Here is a 22,946-nt window from a genome sequence, read left to right on the forward strand (position 1 = left end):
AAACCAAAACAATATTTTCGAAAAAATTAAAACAAACTAAAGCTTCCTTAATTAAAAAAAACTAAAGCCAAACGAAATAAAAACTAGTGTATGTTGAAAATTGCAATAATTCAAAATCATGAAATTTCTGCCTGTTATGAGTGAAATGTCCCGCCCTCTTTCCTCCTCTCTCACAAACGTCCATATAGAAAAATAATCGCAATATCTCAGCACGAACACATGAAATCATTCGCAATTAAAGCACCGAAGCTGCAAAAAGTTGAACGCTTACATAAAAACGGACGATCTGTTAACCGATCTGTTTGATATCCGACTCGTATCAGATTTTCCCCACAAGAGGCCTGATTCCAATCTGAAGATAACCGATTCCACGCAGCCCCCCGAACCCGACCCCCCCCCCCCCCCCCGCCTCCTCTAGAGCAAAACATTTCAATTGCAGTACAAATCCAAACTTGAGGCTTGATTGCATTCATCTCGCGTCTCTTTTTTGTGTAAAAGCATCCTCGGATCTGATACTTTTTCCACACATATAAACATGAAGTTTCTTAACAGCTGAGGACACTTGCTTGCATATGATTATTCTAGTCGTGCGTGCGTGCGTGCGTGTGTGCGTGCGCGCGCGCGGCGAGCATCTGCGACACACTTCCGCGCGCACACACACACACACACACACACACACACAAACACCAATCACGACACACTCGACGCTCGGCGGCTGACGACGCAGCCGAGCCTCAGACCAAATATTTAAAGAGTTTTCATCTCCATATTCCATCTCTGATTCCCCTTGTTTGTTTCTATAGATGTGTGTGTGTGTGTGTGTGTGTGTGTGTGTGTGCGTGCGCGCGCGCATGTAGCCGTGCACGCCACACTGAGCACGTGCGCTCAGTAAGAGCTGCCTGTTGAGACGGTGAATTAAACAGCAAGTGCATTTGATCTGCAAAGCACTTCGGGGCAAATACACACGAAATGAGACAAATTCTGAGCATGCACGCACGCACACACACACACACACACACACACACACACACACACACACACGCAGAGGCTTGCACACGCATCAAAATCATTTCCGTCACAGAATCTATTCTTAGGAACTGCAACAAACCATTCTTTGCCTGATATAAATCTCTTTTATTCCCACTCACACAAACACAAACACGCACACACACACACACACACACACACACACACACACACACTTAGTCCCTGGTGGTCATAGCGCATTCATGTAATGTTCTTTCTTTTATTTTTTATTTACCAAACAAGAGGATTTGTTCCAGGTAAATCATGAGGAGAACCCTTTTGGAGCTTATTTCATGCACGGACACACACACACACACACAGTGACGCAACCTTTTCACACTGCACTTATTTTTTCTTGCCGTTCACTGCAGGACAGTGCCCCGGTGCAAGCTTGCCCATATTTGGGCGTGCTTGCCAAGCAGGAAGTTCAAATGAGTCTCTTAGTGTTAGCACTCTGAGATCACTCCGCCAGCCCCTCCCCCCCCTATCGGATGCGACTTCTGATGTCACTGCGACCCCTCGTTAATATTTGTCATTTTCGGCCATTTCTGGGCGGGTGGCGGCCATTTTGGCCAAAACCGACCCCCACCCCCCCGCTGCCGACCGAAATTTGACATCACGATTCCCCCCGGGCATCGTGGTGGATTTTGACTACTCAAGATGAGTACTTAAAAAAATATATATATAATAATAAAAAAATAAAAAAAGTGCTAAGCAAACATCGCTGGTTTTTTTTACAGTGTGCATTTTAAAATTTAAATGTATGACGGCGTATTAGGGCCATGTATAAATATATATGTTTTTTTAAGGGTGGGGTCAATCTTCCGAGACTTTTTTTTTTTTTTAAATTTGCGATTTTATTAAGTGGCAAATTGGCGAGAAAAAAATTGTAAGTTTGTGAGTTTTTTTCTCAAAATATTGCCCCAGCCCTCTAAAAAAAAAAATCTACAGTATATATATATATATTTATACGTGGCGCCAATACGCCGTCGTATAAATGTGTTTAAAGAGCGGGGAAACATTAAAAAAAATTAAAATAATAATAATGATACGGTTGCCCTATATCTCCAATTTGTACCTCTTGTGTGTGCTTCTGTCGCGAATCCCTCGCAATAAACAATTTTCCTCCCCGAAGGCGGTAAAAAAAAAGTGAAGCGTCTATTCGAGGAAGGTGTTTCTTGGTCTGGAGTGGATGATGCGGCGGGTGACGGAGAAAAAGATAGATGCGTATTTGCACTTAAATAGACGGCGCTTAAAATCTCCCCTTGAGGAAAACGTCACGACAGGGGCTGAGTGGATGGAGGATGTTTGATGGTGAGTTACGGCCCACGCGATGGAGGCTATACGTGAACCGTATACATGCAAATCCTTATTTTGAAAGCCGCGTGTGTGTGTGTGTGTGTGTGTTGTCTTGGCGCAACGAGGCAGGCCTTGAATTAGGCAGGTTGAGCCGCAGGCTGAATTTTGTAACACTTGACCTGTTTTACCGAGTCATTTGTGTGGATGGAGTGAGCGAGCGAGGGAAGGAGCGAGAGAGGGAAACGAGAGGCGACAGAGCGCACGTGAGGGGGGGGGGGGGGGTTGGGTCGTTTGAGGGGTGAGTGACAATGAGACGTGATGGAGAGAGGACAACAGCTGGGGGAGGAGGACGGGAGAAATGAGACGGCACCCTCTCCGTTGATATTTGCGCCGGCGAGCCGTCACTCGTCCGTCTTTTCGCATTTTCTGCCTTTCAGCTCGCCACCTCCACAACTGAAAAGGTCACCGGCAGCAAACACACACACACGTTGAAATTCAGGAATATTAGAACCGGCTAATGCACTCCTTCCACTCTCTGTTCATGTGTGTATGCGCTCCACATCCATATTAATATTTTCTTTTCCTTTTTTTTTTCCTCCTCCACTTGCGGAGCTCAGCTTGTGGTCTTACGGCCTGGAGGAAGAGTTTAAGCCTCATATCTGCATCCCAGGCTACTTTTTTCCCCCCCTTTGACGTTTATTATCCGTCCTTTCCTCGCACCCCAACCAAATCGCACCCGCCCTCTCTGCGTTTGGAGGACTTTTCTTATTGACATGTTAGGACAGTGTTGGGTGTCGCTTTTTTGTTCGTGACAGTCAACTTGCTTGTTTCTCGTGAGGGCGAATGTCATCAATAGGGATGTAACGATATCCAAACATTACGATATCAGGATTATCACGATATTGTGGGGAAGTTGGCGATTTAAAAAAAAAAAAAAAAAAAAAAAAAAACTCGGACTAAAAAACACACACAACAACAACCTACAATCTGTAATATCACTTAATATTATTAATATTACGCACATATTGAGTTCCTCCACAATTTGACCCGGTTCATAAACATATCACGTTCCCCTTCATCTGACCATTAGTGTGGATTTTAAACATAGAAGGGCCAAAACATGCCTTGTGAAAATTAAACTGCACACAAAAAAAACTAGCCACCAGAGGGTGCTAGAACTGCACAAATGGAACTCGACCTGACTTTTTTTTTTTTTTTTAACAGATGTGTTGCTTTTAATATCGTGACATGATGACAACGATATTGTGGCAGTTTTAATATCGCGGTATCACGATATCGCTCTTATCGTTACATCCCCACTTGAAAACGGAATCTTTTTTGTTGGCCTAGTTCGTAAAAACAGACAAAAAAAAAGAAACATTAAAGTCATAAAGAGTAAGTACAGAGAGTTTATGTCACACTCTTAAAAACATTGGATGAAAAGTAACCCAGTTATGGATCAAAAATGGACCGATCCACTGAATGGTTCAATTTGACCCAACTTTTTGTGTTGCTTTATACAAAATGACCCAATTTTTGACCAATATTTATGAGTTGTTTTACACTGGAATTTTTTTTTTTTTTTTTTTACACATTTCTTGATTCAAAGTTGGGTCAAATTGGCCCATTTTCGACCCATAGTTGGGTTATTTTTGACCCAACTGTTTTTAGAGTGCATGTAAGTGTTGAAGTCGCCAACAATGACAGCGAGCAAAAATAAAGTATCTAAGAGTGTTGATTATGATAGGATGAGGAATGTGTCAATGATTTACAGCTGAGCGTCCTCGAGCACTTTAAAGTGTCCAAAATGTACCAAAGTCAAAACGGCTCTTAAAACGAGTGCGTATAAAATAATTCTACAACCGGATGATATATCAACACGTGAAGAAGTGAAGCGCTATCGTCTTGAAACTGAGCCAACAACATCCTTTTGTTTTTCCCTTATGGATCCATGAGAGAATATCATTTTGCACACAAATCATCCTGACAGCTCTTATCACGTTTACAAAAGCGGCTTTGCGTTTTGTTTGTCACATTTTTGAGACAATACATTAACGCCATCACTGCTATCATTTTGGGGGAATTCAGCGACCACATAAAAGCCACCTTGTTTCATTTCACTCACCAAGTTTGAGTCCATTTTTTAGTTTGTGGCAGGTGACCCAAGTCACTTGGCAGCAAGTGGCAGATTGACAGATAAAATTAGTTCATATCCTCCCAGAAGAAGAAAAAAAAAAGCCTCCAAGCAGTTTATTGCCACTCTTAGCTGGAGGTTACTGTCAAACTACACAGAGAATCACAAATTGTGGATTGGAAACAACCACGTAGCCTCTCGCTCCCTGAATGCTAACACGCAATGGAAAACTCCATAGGCACAGAGGCTAACAATTAGCATCTAGACGGCAGTGCTGTTAGCCTTCCTGCTATTGACAGCTATGGACTTTTAAAAAATTAATAAAACTATTTCTATTAGTTAAACATTTTTTTTCAATTTTTGTTAAAAGAGTATAAAAACCTAGAATTTTTTGTTGTTGTACATTTAGAACAGATATTACATCTTGTGATTAATCGTGAGTTAACGATAGTTAGTTAGTGAAGTCATGCGATTAATAACGATAAAAAAAATGTAATCGCCTGATGCCCCTAATTTTTAATAATTTTTTCTTTTCTTTAAAAAAAAAGAATAATTTTTAATCTTTTTTTTTTTTTTTTTACAATTTTTTTATCGTAATTAATCACGTGACTTCACTAGTTAACTCACGATTAATCACAAAATTCAATACATGTTCAAACAAAAACTAACATTCTAGGTTTTCATACTCTTGTTAACTCTTTGACTGCCAAAAACGTTAAATAACGTTTAGTAAAATCCTATAGAGGAGTGCCAAAGACGTTAAAAGACGTTTGTGTCAAAACAAAGGTGAAACTAACCATTTTCTATTGTTGATTACTGAAAAACGGAATAAGGTAGAAACAAACTTTTTTTTCTGATGAAAGATGAGAGTCCAATCTTTCATTTGGTAGTATGTGTGTTTCCATAGTCCAAACACATAATTTTCTATGGACCTTGAAAGATCAGTCAAAATGCTTAAAATCGGCTGGCACCCACGGCATCCCTTTTCTGAAAACGTCTGGCAGTCAAAGAGTTAACAAAAGTGGGGAAAAAATTGTTAAACTAATAGAAATAGTTCAAATGATTTTTTGACGTCTATCGCCGTCAATGGCAGTGAATGAGTTAAGCAATGGATATCTTAACGCGAACGCTGCTATAACAATACTCGCAGGCATATATTCTTTATCCTCGCTAAGAAGTCGAATATTAGCGCCATATTGAGAAGTCGAAGGAGGAGCTGAGCCGTCAGTACGACACATCCGTATGTTGAGGTCATCTCAATAAATTACAATAGTTCAATTTAAAAAAAAAAAAAAATTAACTCATGATTTCAAATCACTACAGACAAAATGGAATATTTCATTATTATGTGGTTGTAGTTCACATCTAGCGAACCTCCCAAATTCATGTAAAATGTACTCGAAATTATAATAAAATGTGAGAACCAATCAAAATGAGGCATTTTCCCATCACTTAAATGAATCGACGTACGACGACTTTCACTTGTTTTAATTCAACTACCAAAATCCGTTTTCCCGCCATGTTGGAATTAATTGACACGCACCTGTAGCTCGTCATCCGTTCCCGTTTGGAAGTACCTTCCCCAATAATGGCCTTGACGTTCCTTTCCGTTTCAAGATTTGACATTTCAAGCTGATTGGACTCGGCGCTAGTTGTGCGGGTTCGATGCTAATATGACGAGGTGTCATGTCGCACCCCGGAAAATCCATCGTCTTGTCTTATTCGCACCGAGCGCTTTCCTTAATTGCAATGTGATGTGTTCACTTTTGCAACAGCGCCTGTCGCTAAACCCGCAGAATAAAACAAAACAAAACAACAACAACAGTAAGCACGACTGCGCGCTCAGTTTGATGTCGACGGAAGGTTATTACGTTTGATCGCCGTGTATTGGAGATGAAAGCAACGCCGGCGATAGCTTGTGGGGGCTAATTAGCCGGAAAGTTACCGCTCGGGCTTATCAGGCTCGAGACGGATTTGGCGGCGCAAGAGGAACCGACACAAGAACGTCAAATTACACCTTTTACAACACGGGAGGATGGAAATCGAGTCAAATCCTCTTTAAAGGCATCTCGTGGGAGGGAACGGCAAGATGTGTGCAATTTGCAATCAGGTTGGCCGAATCGATGCAACGCAGATGTGAAGCAGTTCTCGCAAATGGTGAAAAATAAAGCGACCGTGGGTGACTTCTTACACGCTACTCTTATTTTGAACACAACGGAATGAAGTTGGCGGAATCCATGCAACTCAGTCAAGCAGCTAATAGAAACCGTTTTTAACAAACAGTAAAGACATTGTAAATTAGTGGAATCCATCCAACAAAGGTGGGAATCCGTTTTGTTTTTTTAAATGGTGAAAAGTAAAGCTACTATGGGGGACATTTTACACACTGCTGTTATTTTGAACACAACTGAATGTTGGATGGAAGTTGGCCGAATCCATGCAACTCAGCAGTGAAGCAACTTCTATAGAAACGGAAAACCAAAGCTATTATAGAGACTTTTTTTTTTATTTTTTTAACACTGCTGTTGTGAACACAATTTAAAGTAGCACAGAAACTGGAATCCATGCAACGCAGATGTGAAGCAGTTCTCGCAAATGGTGAAAAATAAAGCGACCGTGGGTGACTTCTTACACACTGCTGTTATTTTGAACACAACTGAATGTTGGATGGAAGTTGGCCGAATCCATGCAACTCAGCCGTGAAGCAACTTCTATAGAAACGCAAAACGAAAGCTATTATAGAGACTTTTTTTTTTTTTTTTTAAACACTGCTGTTGTGAACACAATTTAAAGTAGCACAGAAACTGGAATCCATGCAACGCAGATGTGAAGCAGCTGGCTGACTGGAAGAGCTATTATAGGGATTTGTTCCCCAACACACTGCCCTTGTGAACTCAACTATTATACAAGTGGCACCTAAATTTAATAGAATCAATGCAACACAGATGTGAAGCAGCTCATTGAAACGGGAAATAAAAGCAATTAGGGATTTATTTATTTATTTTATTGACACACTGTAGCTGTGAACACAAATTGTAAGTGGCACGGAAATTGGTGGAATCCATGCGACACAGATGTGAAGCGGTTCAAAGACGTCGTGGAATTAAAACGACTTCAGTCTTGGGCATAGTAAACACTTCGCCTTCAAACGTCGCGGATTTCGCTGTCTCATTATTTTGTGGATTTTTCCTGTACAGTTCCTAACTATTTTCGCTCTACCTGCTGTTGTTTTGGGATGTAATTCCACTGTCAACCCCAAGATGGCGGCACACTTTAGTTTGCTCCTATCTAAAGAAGTTAGGGTTCAAATGAATGGATGAAAACAGGAAGCGTTTATTGAATGTCAAATCCTCTTCAATCCTGCTTTTTACGCCTACAGCTGTAAGATTTTTTTTTTTTTTAATGTACATCTTTGGGCGGCATTATTAATACGTATCGTGATGTATACTTATTTTGAGGGTGGTCCGGAATGTAACATCTGGCGTTACTGTATTGTAAACAGAACTACAATTGAAGTAAAAGATATACACTTTTTTTTCCCACCATGATTATTTGGAACACATTTTTATACGGAAATAAAGTTGTCAGAATCCATGCAACAAAGATGTGAAGCAGTTCTCAGAGACAACAATTCAAAGCTACTTTGACTTTTTTGGGGGTGTGGGTGGGGGGGGGGGGGCGCAGCTATAATTGTGAACGTTGGTGGGATCCATGCTGAACAAATGTAAAGCAGTTCTCAGCAGTCGAGGAAATAAAAGCAACTATGAGGTGTTTATTTATTTCATTTTTTTAAGTGCGCTGCTATTATCGTACACGCAAGCGTACGAGTCATTAAAGTTGTGTGAGTGTTGCGGTGCTGATTGTTTGCGAGCGGCTGAATGGCGTGAATGTCAAAATGTCGTCGGCATCCATCAGCGCTTTTTCCCGTCGCCGGCCTCCATTAAAGGTGACATCATCCAAGCTCTTCATGAGGCTGATGGATTTGCCTTCTTTTTTTTCTTCCCGCCTTCCGAATTCAGGCGAGGCGAGCGTTGCATGCAAAACGCCTCGCTGGTTCCCCCCGCAGTCATTCATTACGGACGCACGCCGCGATGCCGAACGCTTGTCCAAAGTCCCAAAAACATGTCCAATACAAAAGGAGGCATTGAACGCCGCCGGCATTGCGATGGGACTGACGTGTGACGCTGCATTTCGGTGCGGAGGTGGTTGGCATGTCTGCCTCACGGGTCTGAGGTTCTGGGTTTGAATCTGTTCCCCCCCCCCCGCACCCCAAACACTTGCTACTTTCATTGATTGATCGAGCGATTGTTGCGATCCGCGGCTGTCAATCAAGCTGATGTTTGTTTGACATTTCACTTTTCTCAAAACAAAACCTCCATGTTGACATTTAGCTTTGTTTATGCGTGATGATGTCATGCACTTGTGTTGTGCATATTAATGCAGGTAGTTGTTTTTTCCCATATAGTTGTGCCTTGAGATACGAGCGACTCAACTTAAGAGTTTTTCAGCATACCAGCACGGACCATTTTTTTTTTTATTCGACTGGCTTCGCAATCGGCTTCAAGCGGTTTAAGCAGCTCAGTGGCCTAGTGGCAAAATGTCCGCCCTGAGACTGGGAGGTTGCGGGTTCAATCCCCGGCCGGGTCGTACCAACACACTCAGCTTTACGGGTTGGAATTGGGGGGGTCAAATCAAAGCATCAACTCGACTTTTAGTAGCAATCAAAGAATTTTGTAAAATGTCAAACCTCATTAATTATCAATCAATTAACTGTCAAGAATATTGATATGTGGAAAAACTAGAGCTCATTTAAAGAAACGGCTCATTTTCTGACTCAGCATCCCAAAAATGAAGCCATTCGTGTTCAAATTCAGGCAGCAACACTCCGTCATGAAGCTGCAATGATTTTTTATTTTTTTTCCGCACCACTGCTTGTTTTTGTAAATCCTCCTACTGTCTTCCATGTCCAACCAAACTACATTCACCGCAGCGTTGACCTCCTGTCACTCACTGCATTTATTTTATTTTATTTTTTTAATATATATTCTCTTCCTTGCGTCCACCTCGCTGATAAGAGCCTCGAATTTCGGTCCCTGGAAAATTGCGTTTGTTTGGCTTGGAGATGTCCAAAAAAGATTTGCGCCTCGTTGTTGGTGTTGCTGCTGGTAGTGAGGCTTGAGGAACCTCACAGGGAAAAAAAAAATTGGCCTTAATGCAAATGTTGATGGCGTCGTATCGCACAGACATGCTTAAGAGTCATTAGTTGAGCCGTTCTTTTCTTTGATCCTTCCTCTGGTCTCCTGACAACTTCACGACTCTCAAGTATCCGGTTAAGGTGAAGAGTCTGGCATTTATAACAATTGAATTAAAGAAGAAAAAAAATAGTCAGAGCGGCGATCTCAAGCAAAATAAGACAAATCAAAGCAATGATCAAACGAAAGAAGCCGTCTAACGCTTCTTTCGTTTCTTCCTGTAGAGTCGATCGGGGCGGTTGGCGAGGGTCGAGCCGGTGACGGGCGTTCGGGGACGGGGGCGGTCGCCAGCCCGCTTGGTCCGCTCGCCTGCCCCGGCGCGTGCAACGTGCCGCTGTGCGACCACGGCCTTCTGATTGCGGCGCAACGGGAAAGCATCGCTGCGATCGCTGCCATGTCCCAGCAACTCACCAAAATGGCCGCCATGATGCACAATATGTCACATGCGTTCAGAACGGGGTCACCAACGTGCCAGCCGGCACCGGGTAGCCCCCCCGAAGGGCCACATGAGTAGCCCGTGGGCTTGTTCTAAAAATAGCTCGCCAGTGATGAGACATTGTGATTCCCTAGGAATGATGTCAAAGTGATCCCTTAAGAAATTTCAGATTGATAAAAATGGGACAACTGCTGTTGTTGATACGACTGTTGTTTTGCCCATTGTTCTTTTTTCTCTCCATTATAACTGAAGTGGCCAAAGCTTGCAATGTTCACTTGGTTTTCTTAAAATAAAATTGACTTGAATTTAAGTGTTGCATATTCATTCTTGCTACTTAGGTATAAATAAATCCTTGTTAAGCCCAAGACACTTCAACCCAATTAAAAATAAATAAATCTGTCTTGATCTGCCTCACCTGTGAGGTGAAGGGATTATCTCGGCAAAGGAGAAGTGCTCACTAACACAGATTTTGATCCATTTGTGAACACTATGAGAGATATCGGCCTTTAAAATGGAAGCAAAAAGAAAAGTGTTGCATTTCTCATTTTCTTGCGTATAAATGTGACGCTTTGTTAGGGTTGGGTATCGATTCGAATTTCGATTCACAAGAGTTCAGTTTGATTCGATTTTGATTATTTATTTATTTTTGTGTCGATTCGATTAACTTCAATTCAATCCGATATCGATTAATTATGGCAAATCAATTCTTCCTATAAAATAAAAACTTCACAAATATTAAATTCCAAAGTAAAGTTTGCGGCAGCAGTAACCGGTGAAATGATTTAGTTTATTAATGAAAGTAAAACGTGAGACAAAATAATTAAAAAATATATATTTATATAGGCTAATTTAGGAATTGTAAAGAAATATAAATTAAAAAGATTTTGAAGTCAAGTCTTTCATAAATGTAATTAATATTATTTAATTTCTTGTGAACGGTAAATTGAAAGAAAACAGTAAGATCTCCAAAAATAAAAAAAAATTCTTAAGAATTTATGGGAAAAAGAGATATATAAAATAAGCGATTCATGCTTTTATGAATCGATATCGGGCTAGAAAATATAAATCGATTCGATATCGATTATTCGTTTTTTTTTGCATGTTTTTTGTTTTAACCCAACGACAATTCAGCGACAACACTTTTGTTTTTGTTTTTTTGTCCCAATGATGGTTTTTATGTCTGTCGTGGAACAGACGGGCCTGCGCCGCTTCTTATCTCGGGCGCCTCGCACCGGCGTCGCTCTCTGCTTGAGACAATGGCTTGCTCCAGAGGAAGCAGCCTGGCAGGTTTTGTCAGCGTTTAAAAGCAGACGCAGACGACGACCGGAGGATGCGCAGATAATAGAGCGCCGCGCTCGCTCATTAACATTCCGCGTCGCTCAAGAATCAAAACGTTGGCTTTGTGGCGCGTTTGCCTTCAGCGCGCGACTCCTCAAAGCCATGTAAACACGCAGTCGAGCTAACGAGAGAAGTCGGACGAGCTAGACACGCCCACTTGCTTTTTATCCAACTTCGGTGACGACGCGCGCTCCGTTTTAGGAGCCGGAATGAAAACCAAAGCTTCGTTATGTGGCCATGTTGGGCTTTTTTTTTTTTTTTTTTTTTTTTGGGGCTTCTTAAATTCACTCGCAGCCATTTTCACCGAAGCAACCCCCTTTGCTCCCGGCTGTTTGACTGGATTTTGACTGATTTTGCAAGGCTCACAGAATATTGTTTTATATTGCTATAAAAACATGGAACCTTCCAAAAGAAAGATGAGAGTCTCTTCTTTCATCATCTGTTTACGTTTTGTAACAATTAGCATTAGAATATGGCTAAGTTTCATCATTATTCACATTCTTGGTGAAAACACTGTGAAAAAGAGCTTTTTTGCAACATGGCCCTGGCTGATCTCTTATGCTCTGCTGCCACTTGCTGGCCGTTTTTTGTAATAACTACCATTGCTTTAAGCGACCTCTTCATGTCAGAAGCTCCATCAAAGCCTTTTGTATGTTCTAGCATAAAAAAAAAAAAAACATAAACGTATAAATATGTTTTGCGGAGTGTAGGACAAAATATGAAATGGATACTTGACTCATTTTCAGCAGTGAAAAGTTAATATTTTGTCCAGAATGAATTTGATAACGTCATTATTTTTCATGTACAATGAATCAAATCTGAAGTCGGTTTGTGTTTCCGAATCGGTTTCGTCGGACCCGAGCTCACCAGAAGCTGCTTATCTCCTTTTCCAAAATACGCACGCACGCACACACGCACCAACATGAAGAAGTCAAGCAACGCAAAAGACGCACGTTGCGCCGCTCGAACCCTCGCGTGTCAGCGCTTATCACGTCGCCCGCCGTCACACGCCGTCGAGCGCAACGAGCCCGGCGGCATCAATAACGAATACGTGGCGTCCCATCCAAGCGGCTTTTGGCGCCGCTGATCTCGTTGTTCCGCATTCTGCGATGGCGACGTACGAGATTGACGAATCTTCTCCGCTTCTACGGCAACGTTAACACTATGTGTGTGCGTGCGTGTTGCTCACGTTGAGTCCTGGTTAAATGCATGCAGGCCAATCAATATCGTTTAACTGAAGGACACTTTGGGACGAGATCGGAGTCCAATTCCGAGCTGGAACGACGGAAACGCTTGCGACACCAGCTGACAACGTGCACGCGGGTGCCTCGGGAAGATCAAATGTGCTCGTAATTAACAGTAGATGCTGGCTGAGCTCCTTAACGCATTGACTGGCAGCCATTTTGACTGAAGCAACCCCCTTCGCCCCCGACTGGATTTGGACTGATTTTGCAAGGCCCACAGAGATGAGCCTCTTCTTTCATCAGGAAAAAAAAGTATATTTCTATCTCTTTCCGTTATTCACAATTCTGTTTTAAACTGCGGGTTCAAAACACTGTGGGAAAAGAGCTTTTTTTTTTTTTCAACGGATCCGCTGCCACCTACTGGCCGTTTTTGTAATAACCACAATTTCCTCAACCGTTCTCTGCCGTCGAGAGGCTGCGTCAAAGCCTTCTGTATGCGCTAGCATAAAACAAAAATATTATTATTGTTATTCTATAAAGCAGCTGCAACATTTAGGGACAGCGTTAAATTGCAAAAAAAAAAATGGTGTGTTGAGACATGAGTCGCACCCGACGTCACATATTCATGTTTTTATTTGTCACATTTATGCTAAACAGCGAGCTGCCAGGATTTTCTTGACCCCCCATTAAGGCCTGGCTAAGTGTTAGAATTGACATCAGCCCCTTTTTCAACCCTCCCTAGTGAAAAACATGTTCTTGCCACTGAACGTTTGGATTCTAAAAAAAAGGTTAAAAGACAAAAATGACCTTTTACATTGCATGTTTTTCTAAAGCAAAATATCATAGAATCCTATTTTTCCCCGCTTAAAAAAAACGCATTACGTAAAATTGTTGGAACGGATTAATGGCATTGCCATGCATTTCAATGGAGAAATAGGATTTGAAAGACGAGTGGTTTTTAGTTTCGGGCGCCACCCGGGAAGGAATTCAACTTTCATCTGGAGATCCACCGTTCTTGGTTGACATCATCCTGCCTTCCATGTTTTGCTCTTTTTATAAATCAACAAACGCTTTTTTTTTTTTGTGAGCCTTTCTTTGCGCCCGTCTCACATGTGAATGTGTGCGCGCGTGCGTACGTTTGGCTGTGCGGCGGCGGCGGCGTGCCTAAACGCCTTTGACGTTTCTGTGCCGATCGGGGCCGGCGCCCCAAACGCCAAGAAATCAATGCAACGCCCGTGTTTTTCTCCTCCTTTTCTCTTGCTTTCCAAATCCCGCCTCCTCCTCCTCGTCGATCGCCTTTCTCGCGCTTATTTTTTTCCATCCGCCTCGCCTGCCTCGTGTTCCGCCAGCCACCTTATTAAAAATGGAAGCGAGTGCGCGCTGCATATTTAAGGAGGCTCGGCGGCTGGATTGAAGCGTCCGCCGGTGTTTAGCGCCTCCTCGGGGAGCTCCGATGAGCCCTTAAGCCGACTCCTCTGAGGGGAGCCTGACTGACTGCTCAGCGCGCGCTAAACCTCTAATAATGGCTTGTGTACACGCACACACACACACACACACACACACACACACATGACACACACACGTCGGGAGTGTGTGCGTGTGTTTATTAGCAGTGGGTGAAAAAAAGGATCATTCCTGACGTATCAACATGCTCCACCGGCTTCTCGAACCGATACCTTGGAATGCAAGACATAAATGTCATTATCCCAGTTTGGTCATCATGATAACTTTTCATTCTTGACTTTTGAAATTGACAAAAATTCAACAAGCCAATCTTTTTCAGTCAATACCGAAAAAAAAAAATCTCAATCGCACTTTGACTTCATCTGCCTCAATTAACTCATTTGCTGCCCAAAACATATCAATATTTTAACATTTTAAATGTACGTATCCCAAAGACGTACTTATACGTTTTTTTTTTGTTTTTTTTTTAACGCTAGAGCAGGGGTGGCCAAATTCAGTCCTCGAGAGCCACTAATCCAGCCTGTTTTCCGTGTCATCCTCTGAATCTAATCTAAGCAACTCATCAGCAAGCTTTGCAGAAGCCTGATAACGATCCTGATCATGAATCAGGTGTGTTAGTGGAGAGAAACATGGAAAACAGGGTGAATGGTGGCTCTCGAGGACCGAACTTGGCCACCCCTGTGCTAGAGCATACAGAAGGCTTTGATGCAGCCTCGCAACTGCACAAAAAGGTTAATGGTAGTTATTGCAAAAACGGCCAGCAGGTGGCAGCAGAGTATAAGAGATCAACCAGGGCCAGTTTTGTGAATAATGATGAAACTGAGCTTTTTCTAATGCAAATTGCTGCAAAACAGAAACAGACACAAATATGCTTTTTTTTTTCCTGATGAAAGAAGAAACTCAAATCTGTCTTTTGGTAGGTTCCATGTTTTTATAGCAATACAACAATCAGTCAAAATCCAGTAAAACAGCCGGGAGCGAAGGGGGTTGCTTCACTGAAAATGGCTGCGAGTGAATGATTGAATTCACATTTCTGGATGATGATGACCGCAGTCACCTCTAGCTTTAAATTCCTAACAATTCCATGCCAGAAGCAGCCAGGAGAAAAAGTGAGGGGGGGAAAAAGGTTGCTGTGCGTACGCCTTTGACACGCCTGCAGATGATTTCCGACATCGTACACGGATGACGAACGTGGCCACCTCTGGCTTTGAACTCCCGACTGTGCCGTGCGAGAGGCCGAGCTTGGTGAGGATCAAGAATTCCGACGTGAGCCTGTGATCCCTCACTTGGGCATCAAAGAGGCCAAGCGTGTGGTGGGAGAATCCGCGGATGTGGCCCGCAAGCCGGCGCGCACGGGGAACCCGAGGAGACGGATTTTTGCCGCCTGCGTGTGGCATAAAAAGGTTCGGGGAATATTGATGGCGTAGCCCAAGGCGGGACTCGTGTACGCTGGCCCTCCGACGGCCCTAAATGGCAGATATTAATGTCAGCTTTAAGAGTTGGATTCCCGCCGCGGTTATTTAATCAACTCTAATGAACTCCGACACGCTCGTGTAGCTACTTCGGCTAATGGCATCCGATACGAGATGCTCAACTCCCACTATGAGGCGGCGACAAACACATTTTGTCTTGGAAAGGCAGCTCCTGCATTCATAACAATGTCACAACTTCAAGATTGTTTGACTTTGAAACGCGACATTTGTACCTTATTTGTCCGTCTGCTAGCTTGATGCTAATTAGCATATATTATACAGTTGTAACACTCAGTACAGCAACACGTAGAAATAAAACACAATACTGTCATCTATTCTTTATCCCCTGCAAAGAATGACTGTTATTAGTGCTGTAGTGATGAACTGAGAGGAGTTGCGATGTCTCGACTAACAATACAAGAAACGACAAACAAAAACAGGATTCATTTGTCATTTACTTTACTTAAGGAATGGCTTTTCCATTCAGTTATGTTGGGGAAAGATGTTTCACGAACAACAAATGTTTTGAGTTGCAAGTGTTGTCACGGGACAAATTAAACTTGTATTTCAAGGCATAAACACCAGGCGCAAATTTTCGAATGGAATGTGTGCCGTTTGCGAGTCTGTAACTCCCGCCAGGCCGGAGGAGGCAGCGACACTCGAGCGCAAGCGAACGCCGGCAAAGTGAGAGCGAGCGAGCGAGCGTCTCCCGCGCGTTCTATTGTGACTGCGTCCGCCCACGCGCCGCCAACCGAGGAAAACGTCGAGCTGCCGCGCACGGAAAAACACACGCATTTACAGTAACGCGCGCTGGAGGCGGCAGCGAGATCCGAGGTGGCCAAAGTGCACGCGTTCGCTGTGCTTAATGCATTCGGCGTGTTTGTTTGTTATTTTTTTTTGTTTGTTTTTCTTTCTTTTTCTTCCTTCTGGCGTGTTTGTTTTTAACAGCTCGGAATGTGCAAAGACACAAATATGTAGTTCTCAAATGAGTTTGTTTGTTTTGTTGTTGTTTTTTTACATTCCAGACCACCTCATGGACTCTATGATATAAATGAGATCAAGACGTAGTGACCAAATAATTGGAAAACTTAAAATCTATGCATATGAGGCACAAGTATTCATTTTGTCCACTTGCAAGCCGCACATTCTACACTGTAGCATCCGTGAGGTTGAATGTGTGGCTGCCTTTAAACAGTCAGCGAATGAGAATGTAAAGTAATTGGCTGGCTGCTAACTGGCTAACCCGTTAGCCGTTCTGTGTGTTGCGTGGGATTACTCTTCATTCTCACCAGAGGTGGCAAATCCCGGTCCAGAAAGTCAAAACCCTGCCACAGTTTGGCTTTAGCCCCAGATGCTAGCTATCTAGCTCCCTAGCTAGCTCCTATGGTCCCTGATGGGGAGCTAGCTAGCTAGCATCAATGGCTGGCTAGCTCCCATGGTACCTGCTAGGGAGCTAGCTCGCTCCCATGGTGCTCCTTAACTTGTTAGGCAGCTAGCTAGCTAGCATCAATGGCTAAAGCCAAACTTATCATGACGATTCTTTGCTCATCTACAAATTGAAGCAGAAATCATTGTCAATCAAATGTTTTTGAATCGAAAATGGATTCTGAATCGAATCGCAGACTTAAAAATCTGAATCAAATTGTGAGATTTCCTCCCCTAGTAAATATTGTCTGATTTAGACAAAACTTCAGAAGACTTTTTAGAATTTCCAACTTTTAATTTGAAGGACCACCCTACTGTGGATGGCGTGATAAACAATTACTTCGCATTGATGTCATGACCGCACTTTAGACAAACATTGTTGTGGATTTTAGACGTCAAAGAATTAAACTAGAAAATCAACTTTTTGCTACAGCAACAGGCACTGACTGCATCATTCACGCCTGATCCTGTTGACTTGATAACACAACATCGGATCGATTCCATTAGCAGGCTGGAGGACAGCACGGGAGGCTTTGGGTGTTTAACAAGTCGAGGAATTTCGGCGTCAAACGTGGCCAACAATGACACTCGACACAATCGCAGCGATTACGCAATTGAGCTTGAGTGCAGCGATAAGAACGTTCAGCAGTCAAAGAACCTTGAGGAATTCAAAAGGCGAGCGCTGAGAACGTTTTGCAAAATCAATCGAGACGTTTTTTTTGGGAATCCACTCACCGTCGCGCATTCGTCCCCGCAGCACGTTGACGTGTCAGCATGTCAAAATAGTGGAAAATAACTGCAACTTTCCTGGCATTTAGATGTTTTTTTCTTACTTGTAAAATGCAAGCGTGGGTTCATCATGAATAAATTGGAGGGGTGAGAGGTCACATCCATTATTCAGTCTTGGACTTGGATTCAGTGTGGCATTCTGCTATTGCCCCCCCCCCCCCCAAAAAAAAACTGAGTTTGAGGTATGAAATTTCTCCGTTTTGTGGAATGCATCAACAGTTAGTCATTGTGTGCGCGCAAGAAGCTGCAGAGGAGACGTGAGAGAGATGCGTGGGAGGCGGAGCAACGTTAGAAGATGGCAGCAAAAGTGCATGGGCGGCTCAAGGAAACTCTTGACAAGTAGCAACTAATGAGCTCATTCAGTGATGCCGCGTAATGATGCGCAGATACTCTAATACGACGACTTCAGGCACGGGTACCCGAGTACATATTTACTTTTCTTTATATGACTATTTACTTTTACTGCCTACACTTGGAAACGGGTAGCTTCTTAACTTTCTGCATCTTGAACATTAACTCATTCACTGCCATTGACGGCTATTGACGTCAAAAATTCATTTGAACTCTTTCTATTAGTTGAACATTTCCCCCCCACTTTTGTTAACAAGAGTATGAAGACCTAGAATTGTTTTTATTTTATTTCAACATATATAAAATGCGTGATTAATCGTTAGTTAACTAGTGAAGTCATGCGATTAATTACGATTAAAAAATAAATAAATAAATTTGAATTGCCTGACGCCCCTAATTTTGAATAATGATTTCTTTGTAATAAAAAAAGATTATTTAAAAAAAATAAATAAATAAATAAAATGATTATTTATTTATTTATTTTTTACCAAAAAAAAGACGATTATTAAAAATTAGGGGCGTCAGGCGATTAAACTTTTTTTTAAATCATAATTAATCACATGACTTAACTAGTTAACTCACGATTAATCACAAATTTTATTATATATATATCTGACTCGCTAATGCTAATTAGCGCGCTACTCACTGCACTTTTGTCACTCAAAAGAGCGGCTATTCATACAAAACGCTTAAGCATCTTAACACTCGCAAATGCTCTTCCGACGCTGCAAAAAACAACAACTTTTATTGGAATAACTTGATCGTGACTTTTTTTCTTCTGCTCTCTAATGTGGCTACAACTTAACAGTGTATCTGTCAGAACGCGTGGAATCACACTGCCCCTAAGTGGCCAAATTGTGTACAACATGAACAGCGCTCCCAATAAATGTACACACAAACAAGGGCAAGACTGTATAAAATAATTTAAATGAAATCGATTTTGGGACATTTGCTCCCAAAAACTTATAAATCCGTTCTATTTTAAATGTTTTGAGTGTCCCAAAGACGTATTTATATGTTGTTGTTGTTTTTTATGCTAGAGCATACAGAAGGCTTTGATGAAGCCTCTCAACTGCAAAGAACATTTGACGAAATGGTAGCTATCAAACAAACGGCCAGCAGGTGGCAACAGAGCAAAGGATGAACATGGGCCATGTGGAAAAAAAACTCAATTACTCACAATTGTAAATAGATTTGTGAATAGTAATGAAACTTAGCTATATTCTAATGCTAATTGTTGCAAAACGGAAATAGATAGAAATATACTTTTTTCCTGATGAAAGAAGAGACTAATCCTTCGTTTAGTAGGTTCCATGTTTTTATAGCAATAGAACACAATATTCTGTGGACCTTGCAAAATCAGTCCAAATCCAGTAAAACAGCCGGGAGCGAAGGGGGTTGCTTCAGTGAAAATGGCTGCCGGTGAATTTAAGAAGAGTTAAAATTGATTCTGAGTCATACTAAATCAGAATCGCGATCCTTCTGAGAATTTTTTTTTGGGGGGGGGGGGTTGCATATAATCATTAACATTTGACTTCATGAAAATCTGATTGTTGTGACTTCTATAACTTCTCTGCTATGTTGATTGTGTGATAAGGTGCGAAAGTAATCGTCTTGATTAATGCGCACTGCAAGTATCAAATATTTCAACGTTATGAAATATTCTTCCACATTCTGCGTGCCGCTCGATAGTCCCAACACTTATTTAGATTAATGGCCTTTGGAAATGTGGTAGCAGAGCATCCAAGCTCCTCAGTGTTATGCGACTGTGCGGAAACGTCAGTAAGGCGCAACTAATTATCAAAATCTTCCCCTCGACGTTGGGGGTGGCCAGCAGGGTGCACATAGCGCTGCCCCTGGATGGCACATGCAAACATGCATCAGCATGATGTCTGCATGATGAAAGCACACAAACCCACTCTTGGCAAAGCGTGTTGGGCTTGGACACGCTTTTCTTCCCCGGCCTCAGAACGGTCACAAATGCGTGGCCATCGCTCGTTTATGGGCACACAATGCAGACGTTATTAAGGTTAACCACCACTCTGGGTTGGGGTAACTGTGCGGAAGAATGAAATGACGGAACTGTAGGGAAACCGCGGGACGACATGCCCGTCTCATAATTGGCCATTACGTGCTTATGCCGGTGGAGTAGACGCGGCTCTGTAACGGCACAGCATGCCGGCGGTGATGTAGGAGATGCAAGAGAGGACGGTGATGTTTGAGCTGGGTTGAGTGCCGGCTAATGAGGTGAGAGTGCCTGCTAGTCGGAGGTGGAAGGCAGGTAACCAAAGCAGCTACTCCTCACTGGCTACATGGAGACTCAAGGTTAGCGATCACAGCCATCCAAGACACAGGTGCCAAACCTACGTTCGTAGGCCAGAATTGGCCCGTTGACCCGACCTATGGGGATAGAACACGTTACCTGCAGTTTTTTTTTTTGTTTTTTTTAATTAGCTCATTCACTGCCATTGACGGCTTTAGACGTCAAAAATTCATTTGAACTATTTCTGTTAGTTTTTTTGTTAACAAGAGTATGAAAACCTAGAAAAATATGTTTTTTGTACATTTAGAACAGATTTGTGATTAATCGTGAGTTAACTAGTGAAGTCATGCGATTAATTCTGATTACAAATTTTAATCGCCTGATGCCCCTAATTTTTAAAATCTTTTCGTTTTTTTAAATGTTTTTTATATATATATATATATATATATATATATATATATATATATATATATAATATATTTTTTTTTAAGATTATTAAAAATAAGGGGCGTCAGGCGATTACAATTTTTAATCGTAATTCATAGGATGACTTCACTAGTTAACTCACGATTAATCACAAATATTATATCTGTTCTAATACAATAAAAAATATATAAGTTTTCATACTCTTGTTAACAAAGTGGGAAAAATAGAAATAGAATTTTTGATGTCTATAGCCGTCAATGGCAGTGAATGAGTTAGCTGTTGTTGCTTATTTTGTACTTACTTACTTCAATGACATTATGAAGTTGGCCATTATTCAGGATAATGAGGCATTTATGAATGCTAAAAGATGAAGTTTTGCCAAAAACAATTCACCGCTTGGTCCACACGACGTACAATGAGCATTAGATAACAAAAATGGTGGGATATTACAAATAAGAGATCAGCCCAGCTTGTAGCAGACTGCCATCTCAAGGGTGCCATCTTTGTAGTCTTGGTTGGAACATCCATGCTAAAATTGTAACATTACAAAGCCTAGTTACTACTACACACGCCGAGCTGTAGCCTTTGTTTAGGCATATTGCTAAGAAGCTAACAATATAAGGCTAGTTTACGAGGTGTTAAGAAAGTTTTTTTTTTTTTTTAAATGAGGCTTTTAGCAATGTTTGTAGCTATAGCACAATTGTCAAAATGCTAATGTGAGAGCCAGAAGTATTTTTGAGTGGCACTAAGAAGGCCAACTATGTGTTCATTGCTAGACCTATTGCTAAAATGCTAACGTTACTAATTGCCAGGCCAAGCTAGCAAGCTGAGCTAACAAGACTAGCAACATGCTACTGGTTGCAACATTGTGTAAGCTTATTGCCAAAATGCTAACTTTACCAGGCCATGGTACTTACTGTTTTGTGGTAATAACACACTAAGATAACTAGGATTATTATTTCTGTGGCACTAACTAGCTAAGCTAATGAAGCTAGCTACGTACACCTAATTGTCAAAACGGTGATGTTATAAGGCCAAGTTACCAGTTATATTTCTGACAAACAACGCCAAGGAGGCTAGCTACATGCACCTTGTTATGCATGATTTCCTTCTGCCACTTTGATGTGTAACCTTAAAGTCATGCTGCAAATTGCTGTTTTGAAGCCTTTGTCTTAGCCTAACGCTTGTTTGTTGTCATACAGAGAAAAACTGGAGTAATGGTGACAGATAAATGGTCTTAAAGTGAATGCAATCTATGATTTAACACAACTGAAAGCAGCAATGCTCAATAATGTTGTTGTTTTTTTTGGGGTCGGGGGGCCAAATAATTTATAAACACAGCAATGTTTGGATTATGTTCTAACCTTGGGCCATTGACAGTGTACATTTCCTTTTGTTTCTTGTTGTGTGCACTAAACTCCTGCCGAGTCTGCGTCTCGAAGAATAAATCAATCTTCTTCCCTAACACTCTCCTGTCATCTTTTATCCTTCGGGCTGTACAGAGAAGTTAGGTCTTGTTGTTGTCAGTCAAATCCTATTTCGTACGTATTCTATCATCTGTTTTCCCCTCTATATTGTTTCACCGAAGCAAGAGGACTGCTGTTATTAAATGTATACAAATATAGAAGTAAATGCTTTCAACACATTTAAACGTATTAGAATGCAATTACATTTTATAAATGTATTCGAACACAAAAAAAAAAACAATTAATTGTGAGCATTTAATGTATAGAAACTACTGTACGTATTGAGGTGTCTGTCTACTTGCATGTGCCTTTAAGAGGCGGGAGTAAGGATGGCGTGAGTGTCAGGGTGTGAGCTGTAGCCAACAGCAGCTTCAGCACGAGTGTGCTCATTGCTTTACTATTTTCCCAGTGTTAAATAAAAGTCTAGCAAGTGCATCGGAGACGGTGGCTCTCCTTTCCCACAAACTAGGGCATTACAGGAAGTAAATAAACAGGGTGGGGGAGGGGGCTTACGTACAAAACAATCACTTAACAAATGCAGTGTAGAGGAGGGGCACTGTACCGTGTTTCTCTTTTTTTATTCGGCTTTCTAGCAATCCTAATAACAAAACAACTCGAGCA

General features: G+C 41.7%; 1 protein-coding gene across 2 annotated transcripts in view; it reads left to right on the forward strand.

The window, feature by feature from the left end:
• The window catches only part of LOC144057698 (nectin-2), a 136,449-nt gene that overhangs the window by 101,316 nt on the left and 12,187 nt on the right, over positions 1–22,946 (forward strand). Inside the window, exon 7 of one of the 2 annotated variants that reach the window (XM_077575556.1) lies at positions 9,936–10,457. The exons of the other annotated variant lie outside the window; for it this stretch is intronic. Within the exon in view, the coding sequence (XP_077431682.1) occupies positions 9,936–10,225 (290 nt within the window). The 3' untranslated portion in view covers positions 10,226–10,457. Of the gene's footprint in view, positions 1–9,935; positions 10,458–22,946 lie in introns of those variants that run through there. 2 annotated transcript variants of the gene reach the window in all.

Source organism: Vanacampus margaritifer, chromosome 9 (genome assembly GCF_051991255.1).
Source record: "Vanacampus margaritifer isolate UIUO_Vmar chromosome 9, RoL_Vmar_1.0, whole genome shotgun sequence".
NCBI lineage: Eukaryota > Metazoa > Chordata > Actinopteri > Syngnathiformes > Syngnathidae > Vanacampus > Vanacampus margaritifer.